This window comes from Misgurnus anguillicaudatus, unplaced genomic scaffold, assembly GCF_027580225.2.
Source record: "Misgurnus anguillicaudatus unplaced genomic scaffold, ASM2758022v2 HiC_scaffold_31, whole genome shotgun sequence".
Classification (NCBI taxonomy): domain Eukaryota; kingdom Metazoa; phylum Chordata; class Actinopteri; order Cypriniformes; family Cobitidae; genus Misgurnus; species Misgurnus anguillicaudatus.
This window is the reverse complement of record NW_027395281.1, coordinates 5,741,445-5,764,217: the sequence shown is the minus strand read 5'-3', so window position 1 is coordinate 5,764,217 and position 22,773 is coordinate 5,741,445. Positions and strand designations below refer to the sequence as shown.

Here is a 22,773-nt window from a genome sequence, read left to right as displayed (position 1 = left end):
AAAATAAAAAGCACAATGCAATCCATTGTGCTGCAACTGTTCAGCACCAAAACGGAGCTGCAAGCTCTTTGAGAAGAGAACATGAGAGGAAACCGGCTCAATACAAACACTATAGAATATAGTGAATGTGTTAGGTGTTGCCCAGCCAGCAGCTCTACAAATGTCTGTTAGCTAGGAACCACGAGCCAATACCCAAGATGATGCTACACTTCTTGTAGAATGCACTCTCAACGTAAGAGGGCATGGAATGCCCTGCTTTTTGTAAGCAAGGGCAATTTTGTCCACAATCCAATGGGACATCCTCTGCTTTTCATTTCTGCTGACAACCATAATAGACAACCATAGGAGGAATGAATCCCATATCCGCAGATCCAAGAGAGTCATGCCCTCGCAGTGAGAACACGAACCCCCCACAAATGCACCCTCAGCGTGCTCGAGGCCCAGGCACAAGAGACAGAGCTCATGACCATCATTAGGATCCATGTACTTCCCGCATCCAGTGCTGCACCTTCAAAATGCCATCTTTAAAAAGATGCAAATCTCCACAACATAAGAAGACAAAAATGACAAAAATTCAACTTGTGTTACTCTTTTAGAGGAAGTACACTCTTTAGATGCTTTGTTGATGATGCACACAGGGGAGAGGCAATGCACACACTCAAATAAAAAGAAAGAGGTGGAAACTGCAAGCACCCGCTGTGGTATTGTCAGTCCAACCAACTTCAGCAACAATGTACTCCTGTAGAGCAGAGTAGCTTCTCAGTAGCAGATACTGCCTGCTTTTGAAGCAAAAAATGCTGATTTGGTAATGTGCACCTACTGCTTACATACCCACGCTGCGGGGTGGTGGTGGCAGATGCAAATACCTGCATGCCAAGTTCATTGGCGTTTAGTACTTTTTCGAAGTTCATTGATATTTCTAGCAAGTTCCCAATTCGTCGGTCACAACATGACATCGTAGTGACTGACTAAAAACTAATATTTACATTTGTAGTTTTTTGTTTGCCAAGTTATTAATGTTATTGATATACAGATGGATATGTCAAACTTTAATCCTAATTGTAGTGTTATTATAGCACCATTAAATTGATGGAAAAGATAAGTTTTTAAAATCAACTAAAATAAATCGATAACTTTTGGCATTGTACCTTGAATTACCCTAGGGGAAAGAGAGCTGATGTGAATTTAAGATTTCTAAAAGAGAAAATGATTTACAAATTGGAGAATAATTGTATTGCTTTCGAACATACAGTAGGTATTCCTCATAGACAAAGGAAATGGAAAAATTAAGTATCTCACCTCTGCCAGTTCACTATGAATCCTCAGGAGTCAGGAGCTGCTTTTACATAGTGTCATAACTGAGCGCTCAGCAGAACTGTGCAGCTGCATATGATCATGTTGTTTAACTTGCACTCCCAGTGGAAGACAGCATGGTTTTCTTATTCAATTACTTTTTCGCTTAATACTGCATGCCAGTGATATAAACATTCTTACAGTCTTTATTCATTATTTTTATTAACTTAATGTACCTAATGTACCTTAATAAAAATAAGCAGAAGAAGAAGAATGGCTTAGGTTCAGTGCATATTCTTTCAAATGATTTTGAGTAGAACCTTGCCACTAGTATTTGGTTTTGGGGGCAACAGTAATACTTGCTTTGAAGTTCATCCATTTCTGTTTTTATGTTTGTGTGGGTTAGGACACTCATTACTTTGTTATTGTGTTTTTGGACACTCATCACTTACCAGTTTAAGCATATGTTATAAAACAGACTGATGTACTGAAACTTCCTACATTCAACAAAATGCAATGTTTTTAGGAATCCTCTTTTTTGCCATACAAAGTAAAATCTCAGTGTTTTCTTTATGCTGTTTCCTTATATTCCCATCGTACATGTTAAAGGCACATTCATGATTTTACAATGCAAAAAAAAGATTTTTAATTTTTTTATTTTTATAAAAAATATATTTTTATTTTAAAAAACAAACTTGGCAGGTTTTTTTACCACAGCAGATGAAATTAAAATCTTACTTACAGACGCATGTCCAGATATAGACTAAAATAGCTCATCCATCCAAATGAAAAATAACATTGCAGATTTTTTATTGGCTTAGTGGTCACTGCATGTAAACTGGAATCACGTTAAGCAATGATGTTATGACCCTTAAAGTTATAAACAGACTGTTCTTATATGGAATAATTATAAATATAGCACAGCAAGGACTGGTGTTGCGCAATTAGGTCACGAATCTAGTCAATAGTGTAGAGTTTAACCAGACCCATTATGACTTCGGACGGGGTCTCACTGCAAGTACTTTGTTTTCCTCTAAATCTATATTTTTTTTAAATAGCCTAATGTTAAGAAAAAGTGTGTATTTAGCTGATGTTATGCGACTGCTGATTATTTGTAATGTAGATTAAGTCAAATGAAAATGTGTTTACTATGTCTTTCAACTGGTACCGTCTATACTATTTTTAGGGGCAATGTCTCAAATCATTATCAAATTATATATTTAATAAATATCACATTTACAAAAGTCTGTTTATATAATTAACCATTTAAGTGAAGCCTGTTAGTGAACTGTAAGGATTTAATAAGAAATTTATTTCTGATTTATTTTTAAAGAAAATGAAGGGTTTTTATTTAAAACTTTTGTTACTGTCTAGTACTTATAGATGCACAAATATTCAGTTTATACTGACACTATAGACACACTTTTGTGTGTGGAGGGCTATAGGGCTAATTTATGTTGATCAATGAGCCTTTGCCATCAGTGGTGAAAGCAGAAGCTCAAGACAACCAGGGGGTTATGGTTAGTTTAGGGTTCAGGCTCACTCACCAACTTTTAAGGGATTAATCCCGACTTGTTAATCCATCAGGATATTAAGGAGACACTTTCATAATGTTGTTGTTTTGTCATAATAATGTTTTTAATCTAGATGTTTTAAACCATTTATAAATGAATTAGAAAAAGTCACTCCTCTTTATGCATCAATTGCCCTTCTTCTCAACATTTTCCTATCCTCCTTCTATGTTTCATATAAAAATGCATGTATTTTGTTAAAATAAATTGCACTTCCCAATTCTGCTTATGATGCTTTTCTTGTATAAGTTGGTTTGGGTGAAAAATGTCTGAAGAGTATTGTACAGTAAATGCAATGAAGATGCACATGAAACTGCTTCCACATTTTATGGATTTCCATTTCACTCCACCTGTAGTCAGGTTTTTATTGTTGATTTTATGTGTGTATGGTGTCTTCAAAAGACAAGTGCCATGTCCGTTTTTTCATTAGTAAAGACCATTGGTAAGCATTTTCCTGTTTTCTACATCGGTGGTTCTCAAAATACAAAGTCAAACATACTTATGCCGCAATAGTTAGCTTGACAGGAACCGAGCACCCACACATCCATTATAATAAATGAAGAGTTTCGTTGCAAAACGAGATAACCACCGTTTTTTTAATTGTTCAGAAATCTCATTTTTTGGTTATGCATTCCAATTACTTTCAACGCAACTGCAGTTGGTTTGTTTTGACCACCGACCACCGATCCGTCTGATGCCCATCCTCAGGCTGCCACATTGATGACTGCCCAGCAACAATGTGCAGCTCTGTTAAATTCTATAATATAGTATGCATTCTATTATTTATATATATATATATATATATATATATATTAGGGCTGTCAAAATTAACACCTTAATAACATGTTAACATAAATTCATTTTAACTACACTTTAACTAATAACAAGTTGAATTTTCACAATTTGACCCTTGGCCTAGGACTCTATTGGATAAATTGAGATGCAGCCTTAGACCAGGGGTCTTCAACGTTTTTTGGGTCGGGGACCCCTTAGATGAGAGAGGCATGGAGCAGGGACCCCCTAATACTAAATGTGTAAAACAGAGATATTTAAGTAAGCAGTAAGGTACGAGAGGCTGCCTTTTCGTATTAGGCACAACGCAAAGTGGAGTAAAGTACAACTGATGATCAATTAGAATCAAGGACTGGAACTGTTTTATAAATAGAAACAAACCATATTGTCACACAGCCATATTAACATGCATTATTTTTTTTGTTAAAATAGATTTTGTTTTTATATTAATATAATAATATTAATAATAATAATAATAATAATAAAATAATATTATTTTAAGGTATTTGCAGTGTAATATATTTTCATTTTATTGTGAATTGGACAAAGGCGTTCAGTTTATAAAGATGACTGATCATGGTGAATGGCACAAAGACTCTCTATTCTGCTGGGGATAGAGGTTGTGCTACTTTATAATTTTGAGGTCTGTTGCCTTTCTCGTGTATCATCATCACGAGTTTGAGTAACGCAGGTTTATTTTCTGCATAGCTTCATATTAGAGATGCGCGGTTGGCGGTTACAGCCGCGGACTCCGCGGATAAACCGCGGATCGGGCGGATGACGTGACGAAAAATAATATTTTAATTAAATTCGGGCGGGTGGCGGATCGACTGCTTGTTATTAGCTTTGTTCTTCAAAGCATACGACCTTAAAGGTGAGCATTATGTCTATCAAGGTGGCAGGCTCAGAAGTTCGCGAAGAGAACTGAAATGAGACGGTCTAGCCTTCAGAGGACCCATAATTTGGGTCACCTGTTGCACGCGCCCCCAGTTGCGCCCATCGCGCCTGTCAGCAATAAACAGCGGAGACATTTCTGACTTATTAAAATAAATATGTAATCAGAAAAATATGAATTTATTTTAGAAAATATGACACATTGATGTAGATTAAACTATTCAACAACAGTATATCAAATAATCAACCTTAGAAATATACGCAACATAAACCAAATAATATTAACACAAAACATAACTTATAATACTAAAACAGTGACAAGAAAAAGTTTTCTAAATACACTTTTATTTAATAAAGGTTTTAATTGTTTGGGATAGCCTCGGCATGTTAAGGATCCATTCGTTCTATCATTAACAGCGCAGAGAAATGAGGACGCATTCTGACACAGCTCTCATCAACGCCGGCGAAGGAGGTACGTGGCAAACTCAAAAAAATGAGAATTAAAAACAAAGGAAATAAAAGGTCAGAAAAGGGTTGCCTGGAATAAGTTTTACAAAGTGGTAAATCAGGATGATACCAGTGCAGACTATGTAATTTGTGCGTTTAATTTAGGCTATTTATTTATTTTTGTCCCATGTCATGTGCGCCGATCGGAGACTGGTCTTTATGATTTAAGAAAGCATTCAAGTGAACAGTACTAAACGAACTTGAAGCAAAAATAAATTTCAGCAAATGCAAACTTCAATCAAACATAGTAAGAGGTGAAGTATAGCTTTAGCCTACAGAAATGCTTATTGCATTAATTTTTAAATGTGTGCGAGGTCCGTGCACGTCCTTCGCTAGCTAAACGAGCATTAAATATTAATGACGTTGAGTTTATTGTTTTTATTAATTTATATTCACAAAACTTATCAACAAAACATCGATTAAAATTAAGAGACAAATTATCTGAAACGAAATTCATTTTAAAGTAGAAAACAAAACTTAAATTAAACTCGAAAATAATGTCTGACCCATTACAATTCTCCCTTTATATTGGCCTTTACAACGCCCTATATGGCGTTTAAAATTACAGTCCATCTTTCGTAATAAGCTAACTAAAATTAAACAAAACATAAAAACATTACAACAATATTCAAACCCAACAATACTCAAACATAAATATAAAATAGACATTATGATCCATGTTAAAACAATCCGATATAGCATTTATAATAGCTGGTTGGTAGAGGTTTACTATTTTTGTCAAAACCTCCGTTGCAAACCTCCATTTACCTGAATAAAATAATTTTTACTTTGAAAATGATGCGCTGTCACGTTAACACCAGCTGTTTGTTTACATAAGACTCCATCTACATTTACACTCAGCGCAACGTCTGATTTCTTAAACTAAAACAGGGTCTGCAGCGTTGACGAACGAATCCGTTTATGAGGGTCGAAAACGGTGATGTAGATGAAAGGCGTAAACGTAGCAAAAGTAACGTATTTTAAAGGATAAACGCATTAATGTAAACATAGCCTGAGTTCACTGCTTATATTCTAGGGCTTTCTAGTATCGCGGCTGTCATCAGCAGCGGCTGTCATCAGCAGCACCTTGCATCGCCCAGTCAGCGGATGGCGGGCGGGTGCGGTTTTGAAAACTGGTCAGAAACGTTGGTGCGGATGGATGGCGGACGGATGATGAGTTTTGTGATGCGGTTGCGGATGAAATAAAAGCCCATCCGCGCATCTCTACTTCATATCAGACTCAGGAGAACATGCAACGAGTCCGAGCGCATCTCTTTGGGGCAACTTTTTGAAAGGCGGATTTCAACCTGACTATGAATCTTGCACAAAGCACCATCACGGCGCGTGTTTCATTCATTTTTAAAATCGAGCGATAGTTTTGTCACAGTTTAAAATGCAGGCGCGGTGTGGTGTAATTTGCCTGTTGAATTAGCGCTTTAAATCTGAACCGCGTGAAACAGCCGTCCAAGTTCAGAAATATAGATGAGACAACATGTCGCAATGATTCTAAAACGACATTCTGAAAGAAAGACACACATAAGATTTACCTGTTTTTTGATGACTTTTCTGTCGCTACTGCTGCTTCCTGAGTGGACATTTATAATCTTTAGATATTTTATTTTGGTCCGCTGGCTAAACTGAACGCGCGCCTTCAAACCTATGCGGCCACGCACGTGCACAACTTAAAGGGGACATGTAACATTTTGTACATATATTTTACGTTTTTAACCAAAAAATAGCCTGTCATTAAACATCATTTGGCGGACCCCCTGCAGTTCCGTCACGGACCCCCTGGGGGCCGCGGACCCCCGGTTGAAGACCCATGCCTTAGACAGTAAATAATCAATAAACATCTAAAATTATCGTTTTCTAAAATGTGTACCATCCTAAATGCTTAACTAATAGATCTGAATCTGAGTATAGTCTGAGATTTTGGTTTTGTTTTTAAAACATTAAGGAAGTAAAAATTAAAAGTGCAGGGCTTTCTTTATGTTAAAATAGTTATTTAAAGAGAGAGATAAAGTTAAGGACCTGATTGATGATTAAAGAGCTATTAAGAGCTACAAGACTTACATATCTGTATGCACACAGGCACACGATCCCAATTTAAAAAAATATATATAGAATTGCTGTTTTAAAAATAGCTGTTTTCACAAGAATTCACAGTCATAATCGGTTATGTTTTAAGTAAATGTTTGATTAACTGTTGGGGGAAAATATGTGATGTGTAACATTATATTAGATCCTTGCATTACAGTAGATATAAAAGCTGTCTGTCTCAATAGCACTATTTGGACGGGATTCGTTTCCAAACGATGTTTGCATTTCAACATGTCCCCCACGACGTCTGTGATTTTATGAATCGATTCGGACAGGATTAAAATTCTTCGGCTATTCCAGAGATGGTAGTGTCTGTTCCGTGTGTTTGGGCGTTGCAGAAGATTACGTGCTCTGGATATGTTTACATTTAGGCATTTAGCAGATGCTTTTATCCAAAGTGACTTACAAAGATGAGGAAACAATCAAGCAATTTGTCATAAGAAGGCAATAATACAAGAGGTGTTACCAAGTTACAAGTTTTCCCAATTATGAAACAATAACGGTTGAGAAAGAAAAGGAGTTAGTTAGTGGTTATTGTTGTTGTTGTTTTTACATAGAAGAAGGGATGTGTCTACAGTCAGTATCATCTTGTCAAGTATATTGGGAAAAGATAAGTTTTTTGTTGTTTTGAATGTAGCAAGAGATGTGGCTGATTGGACTCCTAAAGGAAGAGCCAGAGAAAGCTCTGTAATGGAGCAGTAGTGACTTATACCTGACATGCGCTTCAATTGGTAGCCAGTGGAAAGAGTGTTTGTAATATTTGATATTCTGATGTAAAAATTATTACAGAACATCTAATTTATGAATTAAATTTTAACAAATCAAAATAAATTATACAAATCTTAAAGTAGCCTACATGTTTTATATAACTGGCTGCATATAATAACCCCCCCCCCAAAAAAAATAAAGAAATCATTTGTTTTAGCCAAAACATGAAACAAACCTTGCTTTCATTAGATATTGCTGGCAAACTCAGACCACAACCACCGGCTAAACCAGTTTAATTCGCTTACCCGCCTCCTATCCCTACCGTATATATATATATATATATATATATATATATATATATATATATATATATATATATATATATATATATATATATATATATATATATATATATATATATATATATATATATTAATTCCTCCCAAGGGTTTTTGTCCTTCTAGGAGTTTTTCCCATTGGGTTTTTTTCCTAGGGGGGTTTTTCGTCCCAGGGAGAGTCAGCCAACTTTGGCTTAACTTAGCACTTTACTGTATACATTACATTATTAATATGCTCGCTTGTACGGTTTAACCGCTATCTCTACTTCTTATATTATCTATTGATTTTCTGTGTTCGCCTCTACATCTTCTCATGTAAAGCTGCTTTGCAACAATTAACACTTGTGAAAAGCGCTATATAAATAAAATTGAATTGAATTTAATTGAACATTTGCATCTGGACTGGATTACATTTCTTAGAGGACCTTTTGAAAGTTTTGTGCAATTTTTAAAGTAAATAGATTTGATCTTTATTTTAAAATATATTTTAAGTAGACTTTAACTGTATCCTTAAAGCTATCATTATAACAATGCACTGAAAGCATATTCCTAAAATACATTATTTTATATCCTTAAGATTTCAAGTTAATTTTGAAAGTAAATGTAATGTAAAGATATCTATTATTTAGGGAGAAACAACACAAATGTAAAAATAACCAAAGAGAGCAGTATGTATAGTAACATTTTATATTATACATGTATACATTTGTAATGTACTATTAATGTAAATAAGGTACACTTAAATTTCACTAATAGGAGAGTCCATATTATTAAAATTGAATATAGCCCTATTCTCATATGAATGTCTGTAAAAATATATTTGCATGCCTCCTCCACAATAAAACTTTTTGCTGTTATGTATATTACTAGACTTCGCACACGCTGTAGTGGAGCGATGATGAAACTTTGTTCCCATATACAGTAATTCTCATCATTTCAGTTATGAAGGTGTAAATGTTTAAAATGCACACCAAAATAAACACTTCACTGATGCAGAAAAACTCTTTAGTGGTGTAAAAGAATGTGCTAAATGACTTTGCATTAATCCCTTTTATAAACTTATGTAGTTTTGGACTTCTATTAAATTATCACAAGACCTTGGTGTTTCTCAAAAAACAGAAGATAATTTTGTCTGGAATTTTTTGGTGGGTGGTCGGAGGAAAATCCATACATTCTAGATTCGGATAGGAATAAAATCATTGACTAACCCCTGTAAATGATAAAAATACCCTACGTCCCCAGAGAAGCAATTACCATTTTTTTAGTCAATTGCATGCTGGTGATTTCTGCTAAATATTGTACACTTTAATCAACTTAAACAGTTTTTTTTACTTAGAAACTAAATACGTTTCAGAGGAAACAGAATTGCGTGATTTGAATCATGCATTTGACGTGTGGTCAGACGCCACAATGCACATATTTACTAACCCTTTCTGATCAGATTCAGACCTAAGGCACATTAAAATATATTAAAGTGACTATATTTCATTAATGTTTGACCATACACTTCTAAAGAGTAGCAGTAAATAATCGTCTATTGCATACAATGTTGTCAATATTAACGCTGTCTAACTTGTTATTAGTGATTAGATGCTGTGTAGCTTATAGCTAACGTTTAGGGTTTTGCAAAAAGCAGTTAACCTGTTATTCTGGAAAATTAATATATGGTTAAAGATTGACTTTATTGATACATATATGCCAACAATCTTTTTGGTACATTGTAAATTATTTTATCATAAATTGTTCCATTAAATTCATCATTGTATTGCAATAATGGAAAATATGCACAAATTAATTTCGTTTTATGATTGAGGTCCAGGTTGCAGCATACAGTTTTATATGGCTCATCTAAATGACTGTAAATGACCACAGACCAGGGGCGTAGCCAGTAATGGGCCAGGGCGGCACTGGCCCGCCCACATAACTCCCTGGCCCGCCCAGGCAAGTTTAATCAAAATAAACTTTTTGTTTATTTTTATTATTCAAATGTATTTAAGAAAATATATTAATATAATCCTGATTTATTGTTGACCGGTGTGTGTATAATTTGCTTTCTAAATAAAATGGAGTTGTTAAAGCAAGTTGTAGGAAGCCTCCGGAACGTAATTGGTTGCTAGGGGTTCTGGCAGGTAGACTCTGTGGGGAGCAACGGGCTCTGGCAGCCAGCCAGCTAACTTTGCTAACTGCTTTTTTAGCTAATATTAAAATTGCCACAATAATGGCTAAAGTTTCTTTAATGTGTTATTTAAAAAAGCAAGAGTTGAGGAAGACGATACGCCACTGCCTCCATCTGCCGAGTCCAACCAGCTCAGTTCTTCAGACTCATCAACCCACAAGCCGGCTAGTCAGGCGCGCTGGTGGCGCCAGTTGCCGCTTGCTCCCTGGCGGCAGTTCCAGTGCGCTCTCCGGTCAGACTGACACAGGTTGACCCGCCGATCTAACGGCAATTGATGAACCACGTACAACCCAATTTGAATCCACGAGTACTACTACTGAAAAATAACTCTGTGACTCTTTGGACTATAATGAGATCATTTCTGTTTTCAACATTAAACCCAGGCGTTTGCGTCTTGTTTTGTAGAAAGAAAACAACAAAGGTAAGCCTGTTGTTTAACTCATTTCCTTAATTTTTGCTCGGTAAGTGATTTAACTAAATGGTGTGTTGTGTATAGATGTATGCCTTATAGGTTAAGTTACATTGTTTAATTTAAACGAGTTGCTATTTTTTGGCACAAAAGCTTAATTTCCACCAGGCTGATTGCACTGTATATGGTTGATTTAATATAAATTAGGCAGTGTGTTGTTATTTATTTAAAACCGTGCTCTGCTGAGAGTTTTCATTATTTCAATTTCCTGTTACTTTTAGCGTACTTTATTTCAGGTGAACTGTTTTTGCACTACTGACTAGCCTAAGACTGCCTGGCCTGGTTTGTCCAGCCTTTATTGAGCTACAGTATGTGTTGGTTGAACATGTTTAGACAGTGTTTTATTATTGCCTTAGCCGAAAATTGCAAAGGAAAGATGTCACTGTTTTTGCAGTTTGTCTATTCTTTTTTCTACTCTAAGGTTTAATTATTATTTAAGTCATTTTATTCTAGGATAAACTATTGGCCCACTCACTTTTGCCCCAGCCCACCCAAAATACAATTTCTGCCTACGCCCCTGCCACAGACGTTTCTTGGTCACATGATTTTTTAACAGATGATGACACAGAAAGACGATAAGAGAATCTAGAGACTTGCTGACTAGATAAATTGTGTGAACTCTTCAGTAATAAATCTGGATACCTTGCACTGGTTGCAAACTTAAAAACAGTAGTTTGATGTGGTGTGAATAAAAAGAGTGGCAGACAACATGAATTAACCCTTTTTAATGGACACTGTTTAGACACATATTATATGCTTGTCTGTAGGTCCGCTGTCTTTATTCTTCATCTTTACTCTTTAAATGAATACAAAAAAATCAATGTGATCAATAACATTTTAGTAATTTAATAGTATAATTAAATAGTTCAATTTTAATTCAAGCTATATTATAAAATGTTACTTAATTAAAATTATCCAATTTCAAATAATTTTATTTAATTTACTTTAAAATTTACATTTATTTTGGAAATGTAGAAGGTTCATACCTTTCCAATGTCACGGCTCTTCGCTCTCAGTTTGTTGACCTGGGACTCTGCAATGTCAGCGCGCTCCTGAGCCTCCTCCATCTCATGTTGCACCTTCCTGTACCTTGACAGGTGAGTGTTGGCCTGCTCCTCCTGTCATGGTTACACAAGATGCCCATTTCATTAGATTGCATGATTTAATGCAACTAGAGACTTTAAGAAAAATAAAGATTACATGAAGAGATTTTATACTTACAGCTTCCTCAGCTTGACGCTTGTAGGCCTTGACTTTCAGCTGCAGCTTGTCCACCAGATCCTGCAGTCTGTTCACATTCTTCTTGTCTTCTTCAGTCTTTCAATGTAAATAGTGTTAATTCTCTGGGTTAAACAATGTATACAAAAATAGTAGGTGATTAAGCTACAATCACTGAGTTGTTTTACCTGGTAGGTGAGCTCCTTCACTCTCCTCTCGTATTTGCGCACTCCTTTAACAGCTTCAGCACTACGTCTCTGTTCAGACTCAACTTCAGACTCCAGCTCACGCACCTTCATAAAAGGGGTTATAGTTATTTTTCACAAAATCACTGGCATGTTTAGAGTTTAGAGCTCCTAAACATTCAAACCTACCCTGGACTCCAGTTTCTGCAGCTGTTTTTTTCCACCTTTCATGGCCAGACTTTCAGCCTCATCCAGACGATGCTGTAGGTCTTTGACAGTAACCTCTAGGTTCTTCTTCATCCTCTCGAGATGAGCACTAGTGTCCTGCTCCTTCTTTAGCTCTTCAGCCATCATTGCTGCCTAAAATAGGAGCAAGTGAAAATGTACTAAACGTACTAAACCAAATGTACTAAACCATTGCCTATAAATACAGATACCTTCCTTGAAAGATAGAATACAATTCTAAAACTGCAGAAAATAAAATATGCTAAATATTTTACATCTACAAAGTAGGGTAATGCAATGCAATGGAAATATGTAAATGCAAAATATTTAAAACACTTACATCAGTGATGGCCTTCTTGGCTTTCTCCTCTGCATTTCTGGCCTCCTGGACCGAATCATCCACCTCACCTTGAACCTGGACCAGATCACTCTCAAGCTTCTTCTTGGTGTTAATAAGACTTGTATTCTGTGAGACATCAGCAGTTTTTAGTCAGAATGTTACGAAAAAAACTTACTGTTGTTATAAAAGTGACTTTTTCATACCTGAGAATGCAGCAGTCCTACGCGCTCACTGGCATCCACAAGCTCCTGCTCAGCCACTTTGCGGCCTCTCTCAGCTTGCTCCAGTGCTACTCTCAGTTCCTCAATCTCTGCTTGCATCAGGTTATTCCTGCGCTCCACCATTGCAGCCTGTTCCTTCATGTCTTCCTGACCTCTGATGGCTTCATCAAGGTGCAGTTGGGCATCCTGTGGCAGGTTTAGGGAGTCAATATTCATGCTTTATTTTTATTCAGACAAGTAAACCTTTTGTCAAGACATTTACAGAAAGATTACCTTGAGTTGGCCTTGGACGTTCCTCAGCTGTTTCTGGGCCTCAGCAGCCTGGCGGTTTGCATGACTCAACTGAATCTCCATCTCATTGAGATCTCCCTCCATCTTCTTCTTGACTCTCAGGGCATCGTTTCTGCTCCTGACCTCAGAGTCCAAAGTGCTTTGCATGGAATCAATAACTCTTTGGCTGTTCCTTTTGATCTGCTCAATCTCCTCATCTTTTTCAGCAAGTTTTCTGTCAATTTCACTCTTGACCTGGCTCAGCTCCAGCTGGACACGAATAATCTTGGATTCTTCATGTTCCAAAGTGCCCTAATAAACAGTAGTAGGGTTTTATTAACATGCTAGAGGAGTTTAATTAAATTTTATCTATATAGTGCTTTTCAGAATTGTTCATTGTTCAAAATTAGACAGTGTGGGTAATAGATTTTTGCAAGTACTTAATGTAGCTTTACCTCAGCTTCTTCAAGCGCAGTCTGGATCTCTGCTTTCTCAGACTCCACTGTTTTCTTGGCTTTCTCTAACTCATGAATGCTCTTTCCGGTCTCTCCAAGCTGCTCCGTAAGGTCAGAAATCTCCTCTAAAGGTTAAAAAACACAGTTGTAAAATATGCATTTTTAATGCCAATCTTTTATCCACTCTTGATATCTGAAAAAGTGCCATTTACGTTGCAAATTCTTGTTCTCCCTCTTCAGAGTCTCCAGGTGATCAAGAGTTTCCTCATAGGAGTTCTTCATCTTGAAGAGCTCAGTGCTGAGAGAACGAGCTTCTTTCTGAGCACCTTCTAGCTCAGCCTGACCTTCCTCATACTTCTGTTTCCACTCTGCCAGGACCTGTTAATGAATAAATAAAATGATAATTACATAGGTAATTTAAAAAAATATGGATCATAGTTTAGATATGCAGATGAGTCATGTTTTTTACCTTGTCAAAGTTTCTCTGCTTCTTGTCCAGGTTCGCGGCCAATGCATTTGCTCTCTCCACATCAATCATAAGGTCCTCGACTTCACCCAGCAATCTCTGCTTGGTCTTTTCCAGAGAAGCACACTTGGAATTTACAGCCTCAATTGATTCTTCAGCTTCTTGCAGACGCTGGGCCAATTTTTTCCTGGAAAATTTTTAGAAAATTGATGAAATGGTGATATCTTAATCATAACAAAGGTTTCTTCAGTTCTTCTATTTTCAATTTACATACTTGGCTTCCTCAAGCTCCTCAGTGCGCTGGATAGCATCAGTCTCATATTTGGTTCTCCACTGAGCCACCTCACTGTTGGCCTTAGACATGCCACGCTGAAGTTCACCTTTTGCCTCTTGTTCCTCTTCAAACTGCTCTCTGAGCAAATCACAGTCATGGCGAGCAGACTGGACAGCATGGGCCAGAGCGTTCTTGGCCTAAAATTAAACCAAATACATTTAGCACAATTGAAGGCTCCTTGAATTACTAGAAGTCGAAATACATTTCACTTCTACATGTGTAGTGATGTACCTTTACTTCCTCCTCAACGTGTCTCTTGAGTTCTTCAATCTGCTGAGTGAAAGCCTGTTTTCCTCTAGTCAGCTGAGAAACAAGAGCTTCTTTCTCCTCCAGCTGGCGAGCCAGTTCACCTGTTAATTTGCTTTAGATTAATAATTTTGTGAAACAGTTTTATTAAGAACAGAAATTGGTTGTGCACTAACCATTCTCAGTGGCAAGTCTTGCTTTTTGGGCACTTGTGTCATTGAGCTGGCGAACATTTTCATCATTCTTGGCCTTTATTTCACTCAGTTGGTCTTCAAGAGTGCGGCACATCTTCTCTAGGTTACCCTAACAGCACACAGTTATATAAAATACAATGTTTTACACATGTCTCACTGCATTTTCATTTAATAATCTTCTAGTTGTCATTACCTTTGATTTGGCCACAGCCTCCATGTTGCTTGATAAGTCATCAATTTCCATCTTGTATTCACTCTTCTCCTTCTCCAGCTTTTGCTTGACACGCTGGAGGTTGTCGATCTGTTCTCCGAGCTCGGCCACACTGTCTGCCTGCTTCTTTCGGAGAGCGGCCGCTGTAGCCTCATGTTGTAAGGTGGACTCTTCCAGATCACGACGCAACTTCTGGAATTCTGCTTCCCGCTTCTTATTCATCTCAATCTGGGCAGAAGTGGCACCACCAGCTTCCTCAAGCCTCTCACTGATTTCTTCAAGTTCCCTGGAGAGATCAGCTCTCTGCTTCTCCACTTTAGCACGAGCAGCTCGCTCTGCCTCGATTTCCTCCTCCAGCTCCTCAATGCGGGCCTATTTTGAAAATATACATTTAGTTCATCATACTTGTAATGTGAATAATCCTAGTTAGCTACTCCATAATATAATAGACATTACCTGAAGTTCTTTGATTTTCTTCTGAAGCTGTGCCCCCAAAGACTGTTCATCTTCAATCTTGCTGAGAAGCTGACTTATCTCAAAGTCTTTCCTGTTTTAAAATCAAATGTTATGTAAAATGTCTAATCAAAATATTACTGATGCAATGACAACTACAGAATTCTGAAGAAATCTTTCACACTTTTTGATCTTTTCGTCTGATTGCTGTTTGTCATTTTCCAGGTCCATTATAGATTCCTGGGTCAGTTTTAGATCACCCTCAAGCTTTCTCTTTGCTCTCTCAAGGTCCATACGGAGCTTCTTCTCTTGCTCCAGTGAACCCTCAAGCTAATGTTACAAAAAGAGTGCATGAAAATCAAACACACAGCAACAGAACAATGAAATAATCTCCACAAGTATTATTAGCCTTATTCTCATGTCAAACATCTTACATCATCCACTTGCTGCTCAAGTTTTGTCTTAGCTTTAGTCAGAGTGTTGACTTTGTCTTCCTCTGCTTGAAGGTCATCAAGGGTTTGCTGGTGTGCCTCTTGGAGGGCTTTCTTCTCTTTGGTCAGCTTGGCAATACTCTCATCCTGAGAGGCCATCTCCTCAGTCAGGTTTTTGACCTACATGCAAACATTGTTCAGTGATTTCCTTGTCAAGTATAAACACATGAGCCGTGTGTAGAAGATGTGATTAAAATGTGAACCTTGTTTTCTGTTGCATGTTTCTCCTTTTCCACTTTGGCCAAGGTGAGCTCCAGGTCATCAATATCTTTCTTCAGTTCAGAGCATTCATCTTCTAGTTTCCTCTTCTTAGCAGTCAGTTCAGCATTGATCTCCTCCTCATCCTCCAGTCTCTCGGTTGACTCTTTGAGTTTGGCCTCGAGCTGAATCTTGCTTTTGATAAGACCTTCACACCTCTCCTCAGCATCAGATAGATTGTCAGCTTCCTATTCATTGGAATGGGGTAAACAAGGTTAATTTCTTTAAGTATTTAAAGCTATGCCTTTGAGGACCATGATTATTGGGCTTCACAACTGTAATACTCACAGATGCTACTTGCAGTTGAAGATCATTTTTCTCCTGCAGGAGTGACACCATTTTCTCCTCAAGCTCCTTCTTTTTCGCTAGTGCCTTTGCTAGATCCTCCTTCATTTTCTCATAGTTCTCCTTCATGGCTGCCATTTCTTTCTCTGTCTCTGCACTCTTCAGAAGAGGTTTAATCTTGAAGTACAGCTTCATCCATGGCCAGTGTTTCACATTCACGAATGAGCGGATGTTGTATTGAATGCAATAAATTGATTCTCTGTGTAAAAATATTATCAGTTATTTTTGATATTTTTCAAACCAGTTAATTTGTGTTCCAAACACTTTTGTGACTACATTGTACCTCCTTTCCATCATTTTGACAAACTCCTTCCTCATTACATATCCACGGCAAAGGGCCTGAGTCATGGTTACCAGCGAGGCTAGTTTCTCATCTCTCATCTCTTCAAGAGTACCCAGCAGACCAGCTTTAAAGAACACCTAAACAATATTTGGAAATGCTATAAGGTGAAAGGCAGTTTTCCTTTATGCAGAACTCAGTATTTGGATTTTTGGCTTACCTTGGTGTGTCCAAATTTATACTGTGTGTGGTCGACATCAATAGAGCCCAAGAGTTTCTCTGAGGCCTTTTTGTTGTCAATGAACTGTCCCTCAGGGATGACACTGGCATTTAATACTTTGTATCTGGAGAACAATCAGGGTAAGTTATGTTTTTGTTAAAACACAGCAAAAATGGAAAAAAGGTGGTATATCATATGAAACTCAACTGGTGAAAAAATTATATGTTGAGATATTTACAATACCTTTGCTTGAAGTCACCATAAAGGATTCTGCTGGGGAAACCTTTCCTGCAGATTCTGATACCCTCCAGCACACCATTACACCTTAACTGATGGATAACCAGGTGGTTCTCCATCAGACCTGGAACAAAGACATTAGAATGGATATAAGGATGTTTTAAAACAATAGATACATTTTACATTTCAGAAATTTTTTTTACCTGGAGTCTTGGACTCATTAGGAATCAAGCAACGCACAAAGTGAGGGTGAGTGCTCCTCAGGTTACTCATCAGCTTGCCCAAGTTCTCCTGTAAATGTGTTTATTTCATTAGAGATTAGTTTGTTTGTTATTGTAATGATCTTTACTTTCTACATAACAAAGAGATTCGCCTCATACCCTAAACAGTGCAGACACTGTCTGGAAGGAACCACCCTTCTTCTTTCCTCCCTTCTTTCCACCACCTTCAGCTGTTTTGTGTTAATTGTAACAAATAGTGTAGTTAATGTAATTAATATTGTATTATCATTTCTTGATCCATTTAATAAATCAGTCTGTGAAATGTCTGTTGTTGTATATGTTTATCAATTATGATAAAGGTATGTTCTAGTTTTGAGATAAAAACATGTAATAAATTCTGTCATTCTTACCTTCAGCGGCTCCATGAGTGACATACAGGTGGCACAGAAGTTTGACGGATGACTTCTGATAGAGTTGCACAACAGAGTCATTTAGTGGATCCTTGTTCTTGTCCAACCAGCCAGTAATGTTATAGTCAACAGTGCCGGCGTAGTGCACTAGAGAGAAGTGAGCCTCTGCCTTGCCTTTGGCAGGTTTGGGCTTCTGGAAGGCTTGATTTTTGCCAAGATGCTGATCATGCAGCTTGTTTTTGAAGCTCATGTCTGTGGCTTTGGGGAACATGCACTCCTCTTCAAGGATGGAGAAGATGCCCATTGGCTGGTGGAAAATATTTACGATCAAGCACAAGTACAATTTATAAATATAATTTTTAAAGTCCTTTGTGAAGTCTTTTATACCTTCTCAATAAGCTCAATGCAGGCAGCCAAGTCCATTCCAAAGTCAATAAACTCCCATTCAATGCCTTCTTTCTTGTACTCCTCTTGCTCCAGCACAAACATGTGATGATTGAAAAACTGTTGCAGTTTCTCATTGGTGAAGTTGATGCAGAGCTGCTCCAAGCTGTTGAACTGACATTTCAACATAAGAAAGTAATTTTTTATCTTTACATTAAGATGTTGATCTGTAGAAACATATTAGTAACGCATGCTCACATCGAAGATCTCAAATCCAGCGATGTCCAGCACACCAATGAAGAACTGTCTGGGCTGCTTTGTGTCCAACATCTCATTGATACGAACGACCATCCACAAGAACATTTTCTCATAAATTGACTTGCATAGAGCGCTGACTGAATTATTCACCTGTGAATAGTATATAGTTTTTTTGTGTGTTTCACATTTTTATTAAGATGATTTTAGGATTTGTATGTTCAATAGACAATCATTGTGTTTGTCACCTGTGGTACAGTTTGGCCTTTGGTCACATATTCATTTCCGACCTTTACTCTGGGAAAACACAGAGCTTTCAGCATGTCTGCAGAGTTCAGGCCCAAGAGGTAGGCGATTTTATCAGCCACTAAAGAAGCAGAGATTTCCAGACAATAGTCAGTAAATTAGTGTTTGTATATATATATAGAGCATTTCTGTGAATGAAGTTTATCTCACCCTCAGTGCCATCAGGTTCAGCCTGCTCCTCTCTCTGCTTCTGCTTGAACTTCATGTTGCCATGATGCATCACAGCACCTGTCAGCTTGTAGATGCCCATTTTCTCATCAGCATTGAAGCCCAGAATGTCAATAGCAGTCTGTTTTGAGAGGTAAACACGACATTTAAGTGCCAAGAGAGGTTTTTTGCTACAGTAATGGCAAACATTACTGTATGTTTACCATTACTGTAATGTATTCCAAACATAATCGCAGTGACATAAATTTGTGTTTTGCAAAGTTTGCTGCTTAACCTGTTGTGGTGATCATTCATATTGTTTCAAGATTATTGCGCAGAGTTATCTAATGCATTTTTAATAATAGAAAAATGCTTCATTGGCTAAAGAAATTAACTTTTTGAAGTTTTGTTTTTGGGCTGTTCAAAAAATGGACAGCTAACATAATTTCACTAATCATATCAGCAGCGCATTTAAAAGAGTACTAGTCAGGACTAGTCAGTGGATTCACTATCATACTGATTGAATCATAAGAGCAGACTGATTGATATACAATTAAGAAAGAAGTGCTTCCAATCATTGTGTTTTTGTTAACAATGGATACCTCCAAAGAAAAAAATGCAGCCATCATCGCTTTGCATCAAAATGGCCTCATATGCAAGGAAATTACTACAAAGAATATTGCACCCGAAATAACCATTTACTGGATCAATAAGAACTTCAAGGAGAGAGGTTTGGCTGCAGTGAAAAAAGCTTCAGGACATTCCAGAGTGTCCAGCAAGCGCAGAGACTGTCTTCTCCTGATGGAATCGTGTTATCACCAGTACAGAGCTTGCTCGGTATTGGTAGCAGATATGTGTAAGTGCATCTGCATGCACAGTGAGGTGAAGACTTGGAGTCAAGAAGGGCAGCAAAGAAGCCACTTCTCTCAAAAAAAATTAAGGACAGACTTCTAATCTCCAGGAAGTACAAGGATTGAACAGCTTAAGGTGTAAAATTAAAATTCTCTGATGAAGCTCCCTTCTGACTGTTTGGGACATTCAGAAAATCAATTTTCCGGAAAAGAAAAGGTAAACTCTACCATGAGTCCTGTGTCATGCCAACAGCAAAGCATCCTGAGACCTCTAAGCACTAATAAGCCAAGAATGGATTGCCATTAACCAGGAGGCCCAGAGGTTAATATCCAGCATGCCAGAGCGAATAGAAGAGGTTATGAATAACTGACTCTTTGTATATACTAAATGTTTTGCATTTAAACTAAAGCTTATCAGTGTTTTTCAGTATACCATAGAAACATGTCAAAGAATAATCTACAAATCTACTGAAGCAGCAAACTTTGCAAAAAACTAAATTCTCTGCCAATACTTATGACCATGACTGTACAATATCTTATGTGGTATGTTTTTTCCGTTATATATACTCATAAATATATCATAAGGAATCAAAAAATAATAAGCCTGTTGTCAACGTACATCTGTGGCAATGAACTCTTCCACATCATCGATACTCTTGACAGTGATTTCACCCTGGCTGATCATTGGATAGTCATAAGGATTTTTGGTGATGAGCAAGGCCTCTGTAAAGAATTAATGTTCACGTTATTAACACTGCTCTTAGACATTGGCTTTTATCAATCGTTCACTACTGTAGATTTCTTACCGATCAGTTCTGGTTTGTGTCCAGTCATCAGCTGGTAGAAGATGTGATAGCTCCTCTCAGCAGACAGCTGGAATGTTACTCTTGACTTTTCCAGCAGATCTTTAAAGAGAAACAGTGGCTTTTAGTCACTAATGCACATGTTGGACCAACGATAAAACATGTACATTTGGTCGAGAACACTGAGACTCACAAGTTTCAATATCAGCTGAGGCCAGTTTGCCAGTTGTCCCAAAGTGAATCCTGATGAATTTACCCTAAAGAGAAAGACATTATTTAAGACACCTTTAAATGTCTGCCAGCTTAGTAAGGTATAACAGAAATGACAATGCATTACATCAGACTTCAACTTACAAAACGAGAGGAGTTGTCGTTTCTTATAGTCTTGGCATTACCATAAGCCTCCAGCAGGGGGTTGGCTGCAATGATTTGATCCTCCAGTGAGCCCTGCATATAAGATTGGTAATATTAGATCAGTAATGAGATAAATCAATTAATACTGTAGTCCATGTGTAATCTATGTTTTCGCTAACCTGCATTTTTCCAGCAACAGGTTCTGCCTTCTTGGCTCCAGACGATGCACCAACGGTTGCAAAGTACTGAATGACACGCTTTGTGTTCACAGTCTTTCCTGCACCAGATTCTCCACTGGAGGTTCAAACAAGATTTTTATTCACAAAACCTCTTACATATTTGTAAGGAAGTTACATGAAGAGAAAGAAATGAACTTACGTAATCAGAACAGACTGGTTCTCACGATCTGAAATAAAATCGTGGAGTATTTCTAGTGTTTAAAGTCCCATTATTTTACAAAAGCTCATCAGTAAATATCTGAATCCACTTACCAGTGAGCATGAACTGGTAGGCATTGTCAGAGATGGAGAAGATGTGGGGTGGAGCTTCAATCCTCTTTTTGCCTCTGTAACCATTCACAACAACTGTATCGTACACTGGCAGCCATTTGTATGGATTGACAGTGACGCAGAACAAACCAGAGTAGGTCTGAAACAGAGACGTGTGTTCAACATCAACCTCATCGCAGGTATTAAAAGTGATGTTGTTAGACTTACATAGATCATCCATGCTGCGTAACGCTCTTTGAGGTTAAACAGCACAGCAGGCTCATTGAGGTGGGTCATCATGGCCATGTCCTCAATTTTGTCAAACTTGGGTGGATTCCTGGGAAAGATTTCATCTTCTTTGACAGTGGTAGTCTGACAATAAAAAACAACAGTTATCAGGACTGACTCAAGATACTAGTAACATGAAATAATTCCTGAAGATCACAATTAATAGCTTTAAACTTACCTTCCCAGAATCAGTTTTGACAGTAGCTTTGCCACCCTCTTTACTAACAAGAGTACCCTTCAGGTACATCTCATCTGGATCAGTTACAAAGAAGGCTGTTTTGGCATCAAATGGGGTGTTCTGGGCCTCGATCCTCTCTCTCTCTGGTTTGCGGAGGAAAACGGCCGCCGGGCCAAAACACTCCATCTCACCGTCTCCCATGGTTGCAGATTACTGTGGTATAAAACGTACACTAACATTTTCCATTTTTTAGATTTTATTGTGCCCTTGTACAAGAATGTTTATTAATTCCTAAGATTTTATATTTTTATTTGGTAAGTTATTGATGTTATTGATATGCAGATTGATGTTACACATTTTTTTTATTATAGCATCATTAAAGTGATGAAGAAATATTTAATATTAATATTTAAGGTAATGATTATTAGAGTTTTACCTTGTTATGCCCCCAGAGGAAAAGAAAGCTGATGTAAATTTAAGATTTCTGAAAGAGATAAAGCAGGTGAGAGAATTATTTTATTGCTTTCCAGCACAGGTATTCCTCAAAGATAAAGGAAATTAAATAAATGCTGTATCTCACTTACCTCTGCA

The 22,773-nt window shown here is 37.4% G+C and overlaps 1 protein-coding gene and 1 long non-coding RNA gene across 2 annotated transcripts; both read right to left on the bottom strand.

The window, feature by feature from the left end:
• Positions 1–3,253: 3,253 nt before the first annotated feature.
• On the bottom strand, positions 3,254–8,208 carry LOC141362994 (uncharacterized). The gene is made up of 2 exons (XR_012368520.1): positions 6,884–8,208; positions 3,254–3,811 (listed from the first exon to the last, which is right to left on the bottom strand). It is a non-coding gene; the product is annotated as an uncharacterized lncRNA (long non-coding RNA).
• A 3,350-nt stretch (positions 8,209–11,558) lies between these two features.
• On the bottom strand, positions 11,559–22,773 carry LOC129453201 (myosin heavy chain, fast skeletal muscle). The gene is made up of 40 exons (XM_055217326.2): positions 22,619–22,773; positions 22,183–22,395; positions 21,945–22,088; positions 21,720–21,876; positions 21,607–21,634; positions 21,408–21,522; positions 21,229–21,321; positions 21,068–21,131; positions 20,878–20,976; positions 20,691–20,794; positions 19,224–19,362; positions 19,016–19,134; positions 18,771–18,920; positions 18,516–18,686; positions 18,129–18,435; positions 17,878–17,948; positions 17,701–17,788; positions 17,504–17,621; positions 17,261–17,384; positions 17,044–17,180; positions 16,704–16,959; positions 16,361–16,603; positions 16,101–16,277; positions 15,851–15,996; positions 15,670–15,760; positions 15,196–15,585; positions 14,985–15,111; positions 14,794–14,912; positions 14,503–14,699; positions 14,232–14,415; positions 13,975–14,140; positions 13,763–13,887; positions 13,311–13,619; positions 13,020–13,223; positions 12,817–12,942; positions 12,441–12,611; positions 12,255–12,359; positions 12,070–12,165; positions 11,835–11,966; positions 11,559–11,644 (listed from the first exon to the last, which is right to left on the bottom strand). The coding sequence occupies exons 2-40, from the start codon at positions 22,381–22,383 to the stop codon at positions 11,627–11,629; spliced, it is 5,811 nt and encodes a 1,936-aa protein (XP_055073301.2). The 5' UTR covers positions 22,384–22,395; positions 22,619–22,773; the 3' UTR covers positions 11,559–11,626.

Excerpts from the sequence above, each read along its gene's own strand:
- LOC129453201 (XM_055217326.2), bottom strand. The coding sequence starts at position 22,383 with ATGGGAGACGGTGAGATGGAGTGTTTTGGCCCGGCGGCCGTTTTCCTC. Across the intron at positions 19,363-20,690 it reads AAGAGTTCATTGCCACAGAT|ACTGCTATTGACATTCTGGG; the intron begins GTACGTTGACAA and ends CTCTCAAAACAG. Across the intron at positions 16,278-16,360 it reads AACATGCAACAGAAAACAAG|GTCAAAAACCTGACTGAGGA; the intron begins GTTCACATTTTA and ends GTTTGCATGTAG.